General features: G+C 46.3%; 1 protein-coding gene across 3 annotated transcripts in view; it reads right to left on the bottom strand.

The window, feature by feature from the left end:
* Positions 1-18164, bottom strand: part of rab11fip3 (RAB11 family interacting protein 3 (class II)) — a 135420-nt gene that overhangs the window by 6865 nt on the left and 110391 nt on the right. For all 3 annotated transcript variants that reach the window (XM_041206503.1, XM_041206504.1, XM_041206505.1), the window contains 3 exons: positions 6956-6991; positions 5716-5809; positions 5163-5266 (listed from right to left, as the gene is read on the bottom strand). In XM_041206503.1, the coding sequence (XP_041062437.1) occupies positions 5163-5266; positions 5716-5809; positions 6956-6991 (234 nt within the window). The remainder of the gene's footprint in view (positions 1-5162; positions 5267-5715; positions 5810-6955; positions 6992-18164) is intronic.

Raw genomic sequence — 18164 nt, 5'->3', positions numbered from 1 at the left:
CTAACACGATAAAGAAGTCTGATTACCCAATATAATGGCACAAAGGGCAAATCATCAATACAATACATTCAAGGAATTATTCAGTCACCACAGGCAATAGGTACTGGAAATTGGGTAATTCAAACCCTCATTAACTTTGGAGCCAGGTGCTGTTACTGTGCCACCTCAAACAGCAGGAATATTGCTCATACAATGAGAACTGATCATATTCGTCTGGGTACATCTTCCATGGGAAACTGTGTTGCTTCAACCAGCAAGAGCTGATGACATTTGTCTGGACTTTGTGTGGAATCAACCAAATGGACATTGGAACAACAGGAAATGTATTTTGACATGTCTGAGTTAAATTATCATAAAAGAACAGCAGCTCTGAGGTTTTGTGCTGCAGTTGGAAGAAGGGTCGGGTTTGGTCACCTTGGCTCAGGTCTACAGTCAACACCAGACAGACCAGCTGTCTTGGGAATTGTAAGTGATTTCAGCAATATCATGGTCATACTGGCGTGAAGGCTTTGGGCTGCAGTCGGAAAGAGGGTCAAGTTTGGTCACCCTGACTTAGGCTACAGTCAACATTGGACAGACCAGTCCAGTATTGGCATTTGTCTGGATAAATGTCAACACTGGACAGACCAGTCCAGTGTTGACATTTATCTGGACAAATGTCCAGGGGCAAAAACTTGGTGATTTTTGCCGGTACTTTGTAACTTGTTTTAGCCATATCTTGGTGATATTGGTCAGAGGGTGTTTTTCTTCAGGTTTCAAAACAGGATGTGATGTTCTGCTTCTGTTTTTGTAAGTTTTAACCAAATCGTGGTGACTGTGTCAGGTACTGCGAATAGGTTGTTTTAAATTTTGGATTTTGTACTGTGGGGTTGTGGGTGATTCAATAAAACAATTGTGAATTATCAGAAAAAAGTTGTCTTCCTGGTCATTCTGTTCAAAGCCATACACTTGTGAATCTGATGTCATGAACTCAAGTGTGGGGAGGGTCTCTGAGGAAAAAGGGGAACCCCTACAAGATCAACATATCATTTGTTGTGGATTCAGGGGATCTTGCATGTAAATTATTGGAATGTTTGTCTACAGGACAGTGACTGCATCTCAAAAATATTATTGGATATGAGGCACGTTGAGGGTTTGAGGACATGAAAACATTTTTAGATAATATCACCAACTTTAACTTTAACACCTATGTGTTCTATTGTACTATTGTCATTGACATCTTTTGATGATCTGCTTCTATCACTGCTTGTTTTTCCCTACAACCACACCCCCACCTCTCTCTCTCTCTCCGCCCCCCCACACATACCTTAAACCAGCTTATATTTCAACTCTTTCTTGGACTCAAACTCAAGTTCTGTCGAAGGGTCATGAGGACTCGAAACGTCAACTCTTTTTTTCTCCGCCGATGCTGCCAGACCTGCTGAGTTTTTCCAGGTAATTCTGTTTTTGTTTTGGATTTCCAGCATCCGCAGTTTTTTTGTTTTTATCTCTGTGTTTAATTGACTGCCACTGCTCTTCAAGAAATGCCTACCTCCTTGAAGAAGTTCTGTTCCTCTCTGCGACAAGATTTCCGTATCTCTCTGTTGTCTTGCTCACCTTCGTTGCTTTCCATTTCCCTCCTAGTGTTTGACAAGGTGTTTACTAAAACCCGCTTTCACAGCCATATCTCCTTTCTCAGTGACTGTCTCCGTCTCCGACTTACCCCACGTGGATTTCAACTGAAATTCCACCCCTCATGTTTCGAACCCACCCAGGATTACAGGTATCTCCGGGACATAAAACGTTTCTCGGACTGCTGTTCCCGTCACATTCTGAAATCCACATTCAGTGCCATGCGCCGCCATATGAACACACTCGACCTCTCCCTCCAGCAGCACCGCCGTACCCTTTTTCAAAGCTGCGCGTGCCCCCAGTTTCATTTTATCCTTCGGCTCATCCGACGCCTCAACAAGAAACTTTTTCTCTTTCTCTCAAATGCTAAGGAATGCAAGCTCCAACAACTCATCGACACCAACACCCGTCTAGGACCCTCCAGCCCTGCCTGTCCCTCCGTCCCCACCCCATCTTCCAATCCCAGCCCCAGCCGTGTATTCACTATACCCCCTGACCTTCCCCTCTCCGATGCTGAACGTTCAGTGCTCAGCAAAGGACTTAGTTTCATACCCTTACGCCCTCACCTCAATGAATTTCGGGCTCGGCATGATACTGAACTCTTCTTCCGCCGTCTCCGTCTCCGGGCTCACTTCTTTGGGCAGGAGTCCTCTCCCAGTTCAACGGATTCTTTTACCCATCTCCAATATTCTCCCTCCACCTGGACCCCTCCCTCTGGATTCTTACCTTCTCTCGATCCTTTCATTGAGAACTGTCGGCGCGACATTAGTCGTCTCAATTTCTCTGCTCCTCTCACCCATTCTAACCTGTCTCTCTCTGAACTTACTGCACTCCATTCTCTCAGGTCCAACCCTGACATTGTCATCAAACCCGCTGACAAGGGTGGTGCTGTTGTTGTCTGGCGCACTGACCTCTAACTCGCGGAGGCTGAGCGTCAACTCGCAGACACTTCCTCCTACCTCTCCCTGGACCATGACCCCACCACTGAACATCAAGCCATTGTTTCCAGGACTGTCACTGACCTCATCTCCTCTGGGGATCTCCCTCCCACAGCTTCCAACCTGATAGTCGCCCAACCTCGGACAGCCCGCTTCTATCTCCTACCCAAAATCCATAAACAGAACTGCCCCGGTAGACCGATCGTCTCAGCTTGCTCCTGCCCCACAGAACTCATTTATCGTTATCTTGACTCCCTTCTCTCTCCCCTTGTCCAGTCCCTTCCCACCTACATCCGTGATTCCTCTGACACCTTACGTCACATCAACAATTTCCAGTTCCCTGGCCCCAACCGCTTCCTCTTCACCATGGACGTCCAATCCCTCTACACCTCCATCCCCCACCAGGATGGTCTGAGGGCCCTTAGCTTCTTCCTCGAACAGAGGCCCGAACAATCCCCATCCACCACTACTCTCCTCCGTCTGGCTGAACTTGTTCTCACGCTGAACAATTTCTCCTTCAACTCCTCTCACTTCCTCCAAATAAAAGGTGTGGCTATGGGTACCCGCATGGGCCCCAGCTATGCCTGTCTCTTTACGGGGTATGTGGAACATTCCTTGTTGCAGTCCTACTCCGGCCCCCTTCCACAACTCTTTCTCCGGTACATCGATGATTACTTCGGTGCCGCTTCATGCTCTCGTCGGAACTTGGAAAAATTTATTAATTTTGCTTCCAATCTCCACCCCTCCATCATTTTCACGTGGTCCATCTCTGACACTTCCCTTCCCTTCCTTGACCTCTCTGTCTCAATCTCTGGTGATAGACTGTCCACCAATATCCGTTACAAACCCACCGACTCCCACAGCTATCTCGACTACAGCTCCTCACACCCCGCTTCCTGTAAGGACTCCATCCCATTCTCTCAGTTCCTTCGCCTCCGTCGCATCTGTTCCGATGATGCTACATTCAAAAACAGTTCCTCTGACATGTCCTCCTTCTTCCTTAACCGAGGTTTTCCACCCACGGTCGTTGACAGGGCCCTCAACCGTGTCCGGCCCATCTCCCGCGCATCCGCCCTCACGCCTTCTCCTCCCTCCCAGAAACATGATAGGGTCCCCCTTGTCCTCACTTATCACCCCACCAGCCTCCGCATTCAAAGGATCATCCTCCGCCATTTCCGCCAACTCCAGCATGATGCCACCACCAAACACATCTTCCCTTCACCCCCCTTATCGGCATTCCGTAGGGATCGCTCCCTCCGGGACACCCTGGTCCACTCCTCCATCACCCCCTACTCCTCAACCCCCTCCTATGGCACCACCCCATGCCCACTCAAAAGATGCAACACCTGCCCCTTCACTTCCTCTCTCCTCACCGTCCAAGGACCCAAACACTCCTTTCAAGTGAAGCAGCATTTCACTTGCATTTCCCCCAACTTAGTCTACTGCATTCGTTGCTCCCAATGTGGTCTCCTCTACATTGGAGAGACCAAACGTAAACTGGGCGACCGCTTTGCAGAACACCTGCGGTCTGTCCGCAAGAATGACCCAAACCTCCCTGTCGCTTGCCATTTTAACACTCCACCCTGCTCTCTTGCCCACATGTCTGTCCTTGGCTTGCTGCATTGTTCCAGTGAAGCCCAACGTAAACTGGAGGTACAACACCTCATCTTCCGACTAGGCACTTTACAGCCTTCCAGACTGAATATTGAATTCAACAACTTTAGGTCGTGAGCTCCCTCCCCCATCCCCACCCCCTTTCTGTTTCCCCCTTCCTTTTTTTTCCCAATAAATTATAAAGATTTTCCTTTTCCCACCTATTTCCATTGTATAAAAAAAAAACCCCACTAGAGCTATACCTTGAGTGCCCTACCATCCATTCTTAATTAGCACATTCATTTAGATAATATCACCAACTTTAACTTTAACACCTATGTGTTCTATTGTACTATTGTCATTGAAATCTTTTGATGATCTGCTTCTATCACTGCTTGTTTTTCCCTACAACCACACCCCCACCTCTCTCTCTATCTCTCCGCCCCCCACACACACACACCTTAAACCAGCTTATATTTCAACTCTTTCTTGGACTCAAACTCAAGTTCTGGCGAAGGGTCATGAGGACTCGAAACGTCAACTCTTTTCTTCTCCGCCGATGCTGCCAGACCTGCTGAGTTTTTCCAGGTAATTCTGTTTTTGTTTTGACTAAATACAACTGCTTTAATTCCAATGAATAAACCCAGCTGCGCCCAGTTAGTCCTCGACAGAGATAAACCAAGAATTTAATGGTACTTCAGCTAATACAGTAGGTGATCTCTGCTCATGATCAAATTATGACTGGAAACAAGTTCAACTTAGAAAAGATCAAGTAGATCAATCAGGTATTTATGAAGCTCTAGGTAGGAAAATCCCACCAGCTCCTGCTCCAAAAGTATAAACACACTAAAACACACAATCGGTGTAGTCAATATGTGGTCTGTTTTGGTTAGAAAATCAATATCCAAGGGTCAGACTGCGATGCACCAAGTCCCAGATAATTGCACCATGCTGAGCGCAGTTCAGGCAAGTACAGATGCCACCCCTCACTCGAGTGCCTGATGCTGCCACAGGTCTTACCTGTGTACCAGCTGCAGGTTCTCCTGCCTCAGGCGGTTGTGGGTTTCTCCATTGGTTGTACTGTCTTGCTCCAGTTCAGTGACTCGTTTCTCCAAGAATATCACCTGCACAATACAGAGCCAGAGAGAGACAACATGAAGGACCAGTAAGTATTCAGTGCTATGGCAGAAAAACGAACCAATTTCTCAGTCACTTTCTCCAGTTCATATATACAGCCGTGTTACCTGAAGTGAAACTAAAGCCAGGAGGCTGTGCCAAGCCTCAGGCTGAAGAGTGACAAAGTGTTCTCAGCCATGAGGGGTGCATAAGCTAGTGATAGCTCTGTTTAGGAGAAAAATGAGAATTCATGCAAATACAAAACATGGATTTTGAGCAGAACTGCTCCTGCCTGTACCAAACAATATCTCCCAGAAATAGTAATGCAGACAAATTTTTCAAAGTGATTGTCTCTAATTAATGCAGTGCCTTCAAACAAAATACCAAACACACAGGACTTTGAAACAAAAAGTTAAGGTTTAAAGGAATGCCAAGTTTTTGTCAAATTCAAACTGACCTGATCAGCGAGATCAGAGGGGATGAAGCCCAGCGTGTTCTTGGACAGATTCTCCATACTGTCGCTTCTGCCTGCGCTGTTCTGCTGAAGATGCCTGCAAATTAGACAATGCATTCAGTATTAAGAGACAAAGCCCATTTCCACAGCTGACCATACAGTGCAAGCTCTTTTTGTTAGAGATGCTCAGAACGACTGCTCGGACAAGCTGTGCCAGGCGCTTCACAGCGAAGCAGCTAAAGCCTTAAAAACTTTAATTCGTCATCAACTCAAATACAACTTTCAAAGTTTGATACAGCAAGTCGCACCTCAGCATACCCGGTTAAGAGCACAGTTCTACTCTGACATTTTAAAGAGCTTGTATATTAATACACCTATCCTGTGTCTCTAACGTGCAGTACCGGATGTCTGACTAGCAGTTGGTTTTCAGCCTCACAATCCAATCAGAACCTCAAACTGTCCTCTTCAATACCATATACATCCGAACCCAACAGAAGATTCTGTGCACATGGAATGAAACTGGCTGCCCAGCAGAGGACTTGGGTCACTCACATAAAAATTGTTACACCACATCAGAGTCACACAACGACCGCGTACATTCTCTACTCACCCTCCTCACCCACCAAAAATCAGGACAGTCAGATAATACCCACTTTCACCCGTGCCACAACTCTTCCCCGTTCTCTGCATCTGTATACACAGACTGGTTGATTAAGAGACCCTAGTGCCTTAAAAAGACACAGGGGGAAAAAAAGCCCTTAAAGGTCAGTAGTGCAAATGGAGCTGTTTCTCCACTACAATGACAGAAAATGTTACAAATCAAATTGTGCAGCTTCTTAAAGACAGCACAAACTTTGTAAAGGCAGTTGCATCAGAAATACTAATTACCTGCCCTTTTCGGATACTGAAATGTAATTTTCTTATTTATGCCAGCTAAATTTGTGAAAGTTTGCAGGATGTGTGAAGCAACAGCAAATCTTCCATTCTCTCCCACAGGCTGCCATACATTGATAACAGCCCCATAAGATCCATGTCCTGTCTTCTTCCCAAAGTACTCATCATTCACAATGATGGTAAACAACAAGGAGGTGCTGGGGAGGCTGCAGAGTTCACTGGGGGGTACCTTTCTCCAGCAGACTTCTCCCCTTTGCAATTTGACAGTCACATCTTTCCTAAACCACCAGGAACGTTTGCTCACAACTTCTCACAAAGCTTACAGACACAAACTGCAGTCTCTACTTACCGAGCCACCTTCTTGCTGCTGAGTCGCATGATGGGGCTGAAAGCAGAAAAACAGGATGCAGAGTCAGGAAAATGAGATTGGAGCAGAGGAAGCAGGAAACTGGGGCTTTGGAAATTCAGACAGTTTGGCTCCTGTGCAGCGCTCCTAGTCAATCACTTCATATGGAAGCACCACTAAACTTCAAGCCACCACTTCAGGAATGAATTCTTCCTGCACATGCCCATTGTTTAAAGAAGCACTTGCCTCTTATGGTGGGCAAATTCTGGGAAGGAATGATCTCAGCATGAAGAAAGGTCCTGACCCAGCGTGCCTGATAATTGTTAAATGCTCATCAGCATTTGAGGACTTTGATTTCCTGTGATGGGGAGGGGAGAGGCAGAAGGCACTTAATACCAGACTGTTACCTCAAATGACATCTCTAACCGGACACCAACCTTCCTTAGCTGTATAGCTCACTTAATCAATGAGCCCTCACTGGTTGAAATTAGTTAACAGTAATGTACACAGGCTGTCACCTTGCACCATCTCACCCTGAAATACTTAAAACTCACACATAAATAAACAAACATATAAACAGTCAATGCTCAAATGTAGAAATCCAAAATGCAGCAGAATTGGGACAGTTCAGGATGGAGAATAAATGGATTTTCTATACATGGGCCATAAGCCCATTGTGACTCCAAGGTACAATTGTCTACCTCATAGAGAGATGCTGCCCAGGAACTTCTGCAATTTAACTTGCTTCCTTGGCTGTCCAGTGATTTACTTTGCCAAAACTGCACCAGCAATATCCTAACTCGATCAAAGTGGGGAGGCGGATAGTGAATTCTACCCCGCCTTGTCCCTCACTGCAGGCAGGTGGGAGCTCAGCCAATGGAGTCTACATTTTCCTGCAGAGTGATGATTCCGAAGAGCCTTCCCATCAGCAGCTGGAAGCTTGGAACCAGGAAACTACGAATGTATAAGTGACCATCAACCCTCAGTGATGAGTGATGGTGAAGGAGCTTGTGTCCACTTCCTGCTTCTCTCACTGCTTGATTCCTTCTAAGTACGACATTAAATTTACACTGAAATCCATTTTGGAACTGTATTGGGACTCCAGTTGAACTTGGTCCGGTTTTGCAATTTTTGTTGGTTTTGCTCACTGATCACCATGCTGGTGAACACAAAGGTGAGAGGCTCAGAAGAAACACATGTCTGGGTGTGGGCAGTGGCAAAATGTGTCCCCCAAGATTCAACGGATGGTGCAAGGTTTACTCCAGCTATCAGATAAGCATCAAGATTTTTGACCAATGCACACCAAGACTGCTCGATGCAGCTTTGGTAATATCTCCTGAAGTCAATTGAAGTATCAATGATCTCAGCACTTTTGCTCTATTAGGGAGTCCCTGAACTCCAGCTGAAATGGTTGCCTACGTTTTATTTTCAATTTCCATCCACACTGTAAAAGCGGGAGGAGGAAGTTGTAAAAATTCAACTTTGCATGCATGTTATAGTGAGGGGGTCTTAGTGTTCATTTCCTACTGCACTGGTGAAAGACCATCACTAAAAGTAGCTCAATGCAGAAGTTCAATATCCTCATGTCAACACTCCACAGATCATTTCCACGAGGTGGGCGAGTTCGTTCAGGCATTTTACCAATAAAGCATCTTTCAGTATGGATATTTCAGTAGAAAAATACATTAAAATCAAGTTAGCTTATCTATATCCTCTTGAGTCTATCACTATCCTCCTCACAGTTCACTATACTGACAAGTTTTGTGTTAGCTGCAAATTTTGTGCCCTGTACACCCAAGTCATTAATGTAATCAAGAAAAGCAGGGGTCCTAATACTAACCCCGGGGAAACCCCACTGTATACCATCCTTCAGTCCAAAAGACACCATTCAACACTACTGTTTATTGTCACTCAGTCAGCTTTGTATGCCATGTCCCATTTACATTCATTTCTAGGATGTGGGCGTCACTGGCTAAGCCAGCATTTATTGCTCATCCCCAAGTGCCCTTGAGAAGATGGTGGTGAGCTGCCTCCTTGAACTGCTGCTGTCCATGTGCTGTAGGGGCACCCACAGTGATATAGTCCCAAGTCAGGATGTTGTGTGTCTTGGGAGAGGAACTTATGGGTGATGGTGGTGTTACCAAGCATCTTGTCAAGGAACTATCATATTTTCCCTCATATTATTGTGGGATACTTTCAAGCAGGGGTGTGTGTGTGTGTGTGTGTGTGTGTGTGTGTGTGTGTCTGTCTGTCTGTCTGTGTGGCTTATTTAATTAAACTAGAGACGATTAGACTGCAGGTTTAAATTATCAAAGGAGTTAGGGTAAACAGGCATTTGAAATGGAGATGAGTAAACTAGTGTGAGACTGTGTGAATGAAATTTGCATTTTTAGATAGGTGGGAAAGGTGTTCGAATTTCAAAAGATCGTGGAAAATGTTTACAACTGGCAAGATAAATAGGCAAGGTTATTACATGGATTTTTCCCAAAAGTGCTGGCCATAATGATAACATGGAAGATTGTTACATTCTGGGAAACTTCTGAAGACAAGTTGAAACAATGGGGTTTACATATCAAGAAGGGAGCAATATATTTAAGGAAGGATGGAAGGCTGTGTAAGGAGTGGCTGTTAGAGACCTTGAAAGATGCATTGTGTGAAACAGACCTGGGGAAAAAGCCTCTAGCACGAATGTTACTTGCTATTTATTGGCCCAAGCCAGAATGTTGTTTAGCTCTTGCTGTATATGAACATAGACTGTTTTAGTATGTGACAGGTCACAAATGGTGCTGAACACTTATGCAACCATCTGCAAACATCCCCATTTCCAACCTTATGGTGAAGGTAAAGCCATTAATGAAGCAGCTGAAGATGGTTGGGCCTAGGATGCTACCCTGGGGAACAAGTCTGGGACAACCATCTTCCTTTGTGCTAGGTATGACTCCACCACTGTCCGTCCGTCCGCCCCCCCAGCTCAGGGATCGTAACCTTGTCATGGGGGGGGTGGTGGTGGTGGTCTTGTGTGATCCAAGAACCTTGGAGGTATATTGTCTGGAGGTTAGAACACCTTTTGGGTCTCCCTTGGTGAACAGGTCCAAGGTGAGGTTCCAGACAAACAGCGATCCACCAAAAACCCCCATGATGGTTCCAGAAATAAGAGAGACTCTTACCCAGAACAGGGATCCACTCCTGGAGCTGATGGTCACTGGCGAATGCCTGGTGGCCAGACCACCCACGTAACCCAGCTGGGCTCAGCCTTTAATGGTTTCATGGAGCCACCTTGTGGGCCCACTGTCTGCAAGGCGGAGGGTGGGGGTCTGGTGCAATGCCAGTATGGCAGTGAGCGAGAGCAGAACAGATCAAGGGGACTAGACCTTGGCAATGACATCACCTCACTGGTGAGGAAGGAGCCAGAGCTGGTGGGGATGGATAGGTAACGACAAGATATAGTTAGTCTCACCACCACAGTGTTGGCTATGGAACCAAACTTCTCGATTGAAGGTGGTTTATCCCCCACCCCACCCCCCTGCGGAGAGAGGCCCCAGGCAGATGTGGGGATACTCACCTGGCTGGGTGCCACTCAGTTGGAGTCTGTCCCAGTGGACAGGAGGGTTGCCTCAATGAGGCTTCGGGTCTCAGAGAGGAAAACTTTGCTGTTTGCACTTATGCACCAAACAGCAGCTCAGAATACTTGGCCTTCTTAGAGACAGTGGGATTGGTGCTCGATAGTGTGCCACCTACTGGCTCCATATTCTTACTGGGAGACTTCAACACTCATGTGGGGAACAGCGGGGATACCTGGAAAGGGGTGATTGGGAGGAACGGCCTCCCTGATCTGAACCAGAGTGCTTTGTTATTGGACTTCTGTGCTAATCATGGATTGTCCACAACAAACATCATGTTCGAACACAAGGATGTCATAAATGTACCTGGTACCAGAGCACTTTGGGTTGAATGTCGATTTTATAGTTATGTCTTTGGACCCAAGGCTGAATGTTCTGGACACTCAGGTGAAGAGAGAGGCAGAGCTGTCAACTGATCACCACTTGGTGGCAAGTTGGATTCGGCACGGGGGGGCGAGGGCCAGACAGTCACAGGAGACCCAAATGTGCTGCGAGGGGTCGCCAGGGAACATCTGGCGGACATTTCTGTGCAAAATGATTTCAACTTCCACCTCCGGAAGAATTTCTCTTGTATCCTGGGTGAGGTCAAGGGCATCAAGTCTGAATGACCCATGTTCAAAACCTCAATTATTGAGGTGACCGCGAAAAGCTGTGATTTGAAGACAGTCAGTGCATGTTGCGGTGGCAACTCTAGGATCCGCTGGCGGACACCAGTGGTGAGGGAGGCTGTCAAATCAAAGGAGGCCTTCCGGGAAATGCTTGGAGATAAGTTGAGAGGTACTAGCAGGCCAGGAGGGCTACAGCAGCAGTGGTCACTGAAGCAAAAGCTCTGGCTTGGGAGGAGTTTTGAGGCATGGAGACTGACAATCGGACGACATCAAAGCTGTTCTGACAAACCATTCGGTAACTTAGGAGGGGTCGGTGGTATGTCGCCCAAGCTGTTCTCAGCAAGAATAGGAAAATGCTGACCACAAATGGGGAGATTGCCAAGAGGTGGAAGGAACACAGAACCCCCAGATGAGATCGGATCTATCATTATTGCTGAGGTTGCTGCAGTAGTCAAGGTCCTCTGTAGCAGTAAGGCAGCAGGGGTGGATGAGACTCATCCAGAGATGTTGAAGGCATTAGACAATGTTGGGGTGTTGTGGTTAGCTCGCCTTTTCAATGTTGCGTGGAAGGCAGGGACAATGCTGCTAGATTGGAAAACTGGGGTGGTCCCCATCTTTAGGGGGATCAGAGGGTGTGTTCCAATTAGAAGCAGGATCACACTCCTCAGCCATGCGGGGAAAGCCTATGCCAGAATGCTGGAGAGGAGACTGTTAGTTGAACCTCAGGCTCAGGAGGAACAATGGGCCAACTCTTGGCCCTCTCACGGATATTTGAGGGTTCGTGGGAGTTTGTTGATCCGGTTTGTTTAGTAGACCTGGAGAAGGCATACGACCACCTTTGTGCGAGGTGCTGTGGGAATATGAGGTGCCAGTGCCATTTCTGCATGCTATCAGGTCCCTCTATTCGCAGAGCAGGAGCTGCATCTGCATTCTTGGCATTAAGTCGAATTCGTTCAAGGTGGGTGTTGGACTCCACCAAGGGAGTGTCTTGTTTCCACTCCTGTTCGTGATTTTCATGGACAGGATAAATAGATGTAGCCAAAGTATGGAGCGTATCCAGTCTGGGGGGGGCTTAAGGTCGGTATTTCCGTTGTTTGCAGATGTTGTGCTTCTTGCCTCATCTGACTGATCTCCAGTCTAAACTGTGGCTAATGACTGAAAGGATAAGATTGTGGGTTCAAGCGGTTTCTCTGCAGGGTTGCTGGGCGTACTCTCCAGGACAGGGTGAGGAGTTTGGCAATCCAGGAGAGCCTCAGAGTACAGAGGGGGCAGTTGAGGTGGTTCAGGCATCTGATAAGGGTGCCCCCGGTAGGCTTGTGCTGGAGCTGTACCAGACACAGTCCACTGGGCGGAGACCTCGAGGCCGACCCAAGACACGCTGGAGGGATTACATCTCTTGGTTGGCCTGGAGACACCTGGGAATCCCCAGGAGGAGCTGGAATCTGCAGCTGAGGAAAGGGAAGTCCGCTCTGCCCTGCTCAGCTTACTACCACCTCAACCCTCACCAGGAGAAGTGGTGCGAAAGTGGATGGATGGATGATTTCCCTTTCACAAAACTATGTTGACTCTGCCTGATTACATTAAGGTTTCCTAAGTGCCCTGCTATAACCCACTTCATAATAGGTTCTAGAATTTTCCCTATGATGGATGTTAGGCCAACTGCCCTGTGATTACCTGATTTCTGCTGCCTTCCTTTCTTGAATAGAGTTACATTTGCTATTTTCTAATCCGATGGAACCTTTCCAGAGACGAGGGAATTTTATAGAGTTACAACAAATACATCTACTATCTCCACAGCCACTTCTTTTAGGTCCAGAGGATGAAGTCCATCAGGTCCTGGTGACTTGTCAGCCTTTAGTTCTCAATTTTCTCAGTACCTTTTTTGTATTGATTGTAATTGTTTTAAGATCCTCCCTCCCTTTCACCCCTTGATTTACAAGTATTTTTGGAATTCTGGAAACTCTCAGACTCGACCTCTTCGCCGTCCTTTATACTATTACTATCCTAATCTATATTAGGATAATTAAATCCTAATATATGTCACTATTCCAGTTTTTGCACCTCTAATGTGTGCAAATTTGCTCTTCGATATCTCTCAATAGTTGACGGCATATAGAACATACCTAGTTATTTAATGGCATCTCTATTGTTTCTTAACTTGAATCAAACAGATTTGGTCCTGAACACTTGTATCCAGGAATATTTAATATCTCGTCCTATCCCTTTTTTGAGCCAGGTCTCGCCATATTACATTCCCATGTGGCTACTTGTTCACCAACTTTAGTTTACCATGCTTTGTGTTTACATACATATACTGTCAACCTGAATAGTTCTGATTTGCCTCTTAGGCTGACCCCACTTAATGCCTTATTATTTTAGTCTACCTTATTTCTCCACTCTAATCCTACAGCCAGCTCCCATCCCCCTATCCCAACAGCCAGGCTCCCATCCCCCTATCAAGTTAATTGAATCTACTGCAGCAGTACAAGCAAACTGCCCCCATGAGGACATTGCTCCCGGTTCTGCTGAGGTGAAACCCTTCCAGTCTGCACAGGTTCCACTTCGCCCAGAATCAGGTGCATCTCCTTCAGACCATAAGACATAGGAGCAGAAATTAGGCCATTCGGCCCATCGAATCTGCTCCGCCATTCAATCATGGCTGATAAGTTTCTCAACCCCATTCTCCCGCCTTCTCCATGTAACCTTTGATCCCCTTACCAATCAAGAACCTATCTATCACGGTTTTAAATACAGTCAATGACCTGGCCTCCACAGCCTTCTGTGGCAATGAATTCCATAGATTCACTCACTCTCTGGCTAAAGAAGTTTCTTCTCATCTCTGTTCTAAAAGGTCTTCCCTTTACTCTGAGGCCGTGCCCCCGGGTCCCAATCTCTCCTACTAATGGAAACATCTTCCCCACGTCCACTCTATCCAGGCCTTTCAGTATTCTGTAAGTTTCAATCAGATCCCCCCACATCCTTCTAAACTCCATCGAGTATAGACCCAGAGTCCTCAAACGTTCCTCATATGTTAAGCCTTTCATTCCTGGGATCATTCTCGTGAACCTCCTCTGGACCCTCTCCAGGGCCAGAACATCCTTCCTGAGATACAGGGCCCAAAATTGCTCACAATATTCTAAATGTGGTCTGACCAGAGCCTTATAAAGCCTCAGCAGCACATCCCTGCTTTTATATTCTAGTCCTCTTGAAATAAATGCCAACATTGCATTTGCCTTCCTAACCTCCGACTCAACCTGCAAGTTAACATTAAGAGAATCCTGGACTAGGACTCCCAAGACCCTTTGCACTCCAGATTTCTGAATTCTCTCCCCATTAGAAAATAGTCTATGCCTCTATTCTTCCTACCAAAGTGCATGACCTCACACTTGCCCATGTTGTATTCCATCTGCCACTTCTATGCCCATTCTCCTAATCTGTCCAAATCCTTCTGCAGCCTCCCTGCCTCCTCAATACTACCTGTCCCTCCACCTATCTTTGTATCATCTGCAAGCTTAGCCAGGATGCCCTCAGTTCCTTCATCTAGATCATTAACGTATAAAGTGAAAAGTTGTGGTCCCAACACTGACCCCTGCAGAACTCCATTAGTCACTGGCCGCCTTCCTGAGAAGGACCCCCTTATCCCCACTTTCTGCCTCCTGCCAGACAGCCAATCTTCTATCCATGCTAGTACCTTGTCTCTAACACCATGGGCTCTTAATTTACTGAGCAGACTCCTGTGCGGCACCTTGTCAAAGGCCTTCCAGAAGTCCAAGTAGATAACATTCATTGGCTCTCCTTTGTCTAACCTACTCGTTACCTCCTCAAAGAATTCTAATAGATTTGTCAGGCCTGACCTCCCCTTGATGAAACCATGCTGACTTTGCCCTATTTCACCATGCACTTCCAAGTATTCTGAAATCTCATCTGTAATAATGGACTCTAAAATCTTACCAATGACCAAGGTCAGGCCAATCGGCCTGTAATTTCTTGTCTTTTGCCTCACTCCCTTCTTAAACAAGGGTGTTACATTAGCAATTTTCCAGTCCTAACTAACACCTCCACTATCTCTTCAGCTATCTCCTTCAGAACTCTGGGGTGTAATCCATCTTGCCTAGATGATTTATCTGCCTTCAGACCTTTCAGTTTTCCTAGCACCTTCTCCTTGGTAATGGCCGCCATACTCACCTCTGCCTCCCCCCGACTCTCTTGAACTTTGGGGATGTTACTCATGTCTTCCACAGTGAAGACTGACGCAAAGTACCTATTCAGTTCCTCCACCATTTCTTTGTTCCCCACTAATACTTCTCCAGCGTCATTTTCCAGCAGCCCAATGTCCACTTTTGCCTTTCTCTTACCCTTTATATATCTAAAAAAACTCTTGCAATCTTCTTTTATATTACTGGCTAGTTTACCCTCATATATAATCTTCTACCTCCTTATTTCTTTTTTAGTTGTCCTCTGTTGGTCTTTGTAGGCTTCCCAATCCCCTGGTTTCGCACTGCTTTTCGCTGCATTGTATGCTTTCTCTTTAGCTTTTATGCTGTCCCTGACTTCCCTTGTCAGCCATGGTTTCCTCGTCCTCCCTTTAGTATGCTTCTTCTTCCTAGGGATGAATTTTTGCTGTGTCTCCCAAATTACTCCGAGAAACTCCATTTTCTTTCCTGCTAAGCTCATCTCCCAGTCAATGCTGGCCAGCTCCTCCCTCATGCCTCTGTAGTTGCCTTTATTCAACTGTAATACCGTTACATCTGATTCCAGCTTTTTCCTCTCAAATTGCAGGGTAAATTCTATCATATTATGGTCACTTCCTCCTCAGGGTTCCTTCACCTTAAGCTCCCTTATCAAATCTGCCTCATTACACATCACTAAATCTAGAATTACCTGTTCCCTAGTGGGCTCCACCACAAGCTGCTCTAAAAAGCCATCTCGTAGACATTCCACAAATTCCTTTTCTTGGGATCCACTACCAACCTGATTTTCCCAGTCTACCTGCATATTGAAATCCCCCATAATCACTGTAACCTTGCCTTTCTTACAAGCCTTTTCTATCTCTTGGTCTATCTTGTGCCCCACATCCTGACTACTGTTCGGAGGCCTGTACATAACTCTCATTATGGTTTTTTTTAACCTTTGCGGTTCCTCAACTTTACCCACACAGATTCTACATCATCTGACCCTACATAATTTCTTGCTATCGATTTAATTTCATTTCTTACTAACAAAGCAACCCCACCCCTTTTCTTTTCCAGGTCTGCCAACCTGCCTATCTTTTCGATAGCAAGTTATATCCTTGGATATTTAGCTCCCAGTCCTGATCCCCTTGCAGCCATGTCTCTGTGATGCCAATCACATCATACCTGCCAATTTCAATCCGTGCCACAAGCCCATTGACCTTATTTCATATACTGCGTGTATTCAGATACAACACCTTCAGTCCTGTATTTCCCGTCCCCTTTCTCATTGTCGTCCCTTTATCTGATGTGCTTGAAGTTGGATTCCTAGCCCTTTCCAAACATTCTGTCCTATTTTGTGTTCTGGAGACTTTAATAGCCTCTCCTGGGCTCTCCTTTCTTTTCAGTTTTTTCATAATTTTCCATGAAGTTGAATCCTCCCCCCCGCCGCTAAACTGCTGCTTTGTTTCCCATTAGTCATACTTATTGGAGTTTTACCCTTCCCCGCACCCCACAACCTCCCCCCACGGCCAACTTTCTAGTTTAAAGTCCTGTTGACCACCCGATTTACTCTTTTCGCTAGAACACTGGTCCCAGATCGGTTCAGGTGGAGACCGTCCTAACGGTACAGATCCTTTCAGGAACAGTCCCAATGTTCCAGGAATCTAATGCCCTCCCTAATGCAGCCCCTCTCCAGCCACACATTCATCAACATTATCCTCCTATTTCTGTACCCACTTGTGCAAGGTATTGGATGTAATCTGGAGATTACAGTCTTGGAGATCCTGCATTTTTGTCTTTTTGCTAGCTCCCTAAAATCTGTCCGCAGGGCTTCATCCCTCTTTCCACATGTTTTGGCATGGATATGGACCATGATTTGTGGTTGTTCACACACTGTATTCTCTGCCCCCGCCTCTGCTCATTTGTTGCTGGAATCCTCATTTGTGCCTTTTATACCTCTAAACTTGACAATTCAATGAAGAGTGCAAGACGGCATGCCAGGAGCAGCACCAGGCATACCTAAAAATGAGATTTCAACCTGGTGAAGCTGTAACACAGGACTACTTGCATGCCAAACAGCATAAGCAGCAAGTGATAGACAGAGCTAAGCAACCCCACAACCAACGGATCTGATCTAAGCTCTGCAGTCCTGCTACATCCAGTTGTGAATAGTGGTGGACAATTAAACAACACACTGGAGGAGGCACCGCAAATATCCCCATCCTCAAATGATGGAGGAGCCCAGCACATCAGTGCAAAAGATAAGGCTGAAGCATTTGTTGCAATCTTCAGCCAGAAGTGCTGCGTGGGTGATTCATCTTGGACTTCTCCGAAGGTCCCTAGTATCACAGGTGCCAGTCTTCAGCCAGTTCAATTCAGTCCCTGTGATATCAAGAAATGGATGAAGGCACTGGATCCTGCAAAGGCTATGGGCCCTGACAATATTCCAGCAATAGTACTGAAGGCGTGCTCCAGAATTTGCCATGCCCCTAGCCAAGCTATTCCAGTACAGCTTCAACACTGGCATCTACCCAGCTACTTGGAAAATTGCCCAGGTATGCCCTGTGCACAAAAAAAGAAACAGGACAAATCCAACCTGGCCAATTACCATCCCCAGTTTACTCTCGGTCATTAGTAATGGAAGAGGTCATCAACAGTGCTATCAAGCAGCACTTGCTTAGCAATAATTTACTCACTGACCCCCAGTTTGGGTTCCGCCAGGGCCACTCAGCTCCTGAAATCATTATAGCCTTGGTTCAAACATGGACAAAAGACCTGTACTCCCGAGGTGAGAGTAACTGCCCTTGACATC

The sequence above is a fragment of the Carcharodon carcharias genome, chromosome 15 (genome assembly GCF_017639515.1).
Source record: "Carcharodon carcharias isolate sCarCar2 chromosome 15, sCarCar2.pri, whole genome shotgun sequence".
Lineage (NCBI taxonomy): Eukaryota > Metazoa > Chordata > Chondrichthyes > Lamniformes > Lamnidae > Carcharodon > Carcharodon carcharias.
Note: the sequence above shows the minus strand (reverse complement) of the source record. Positions and strands in the feature narration are given on the sequence as shown.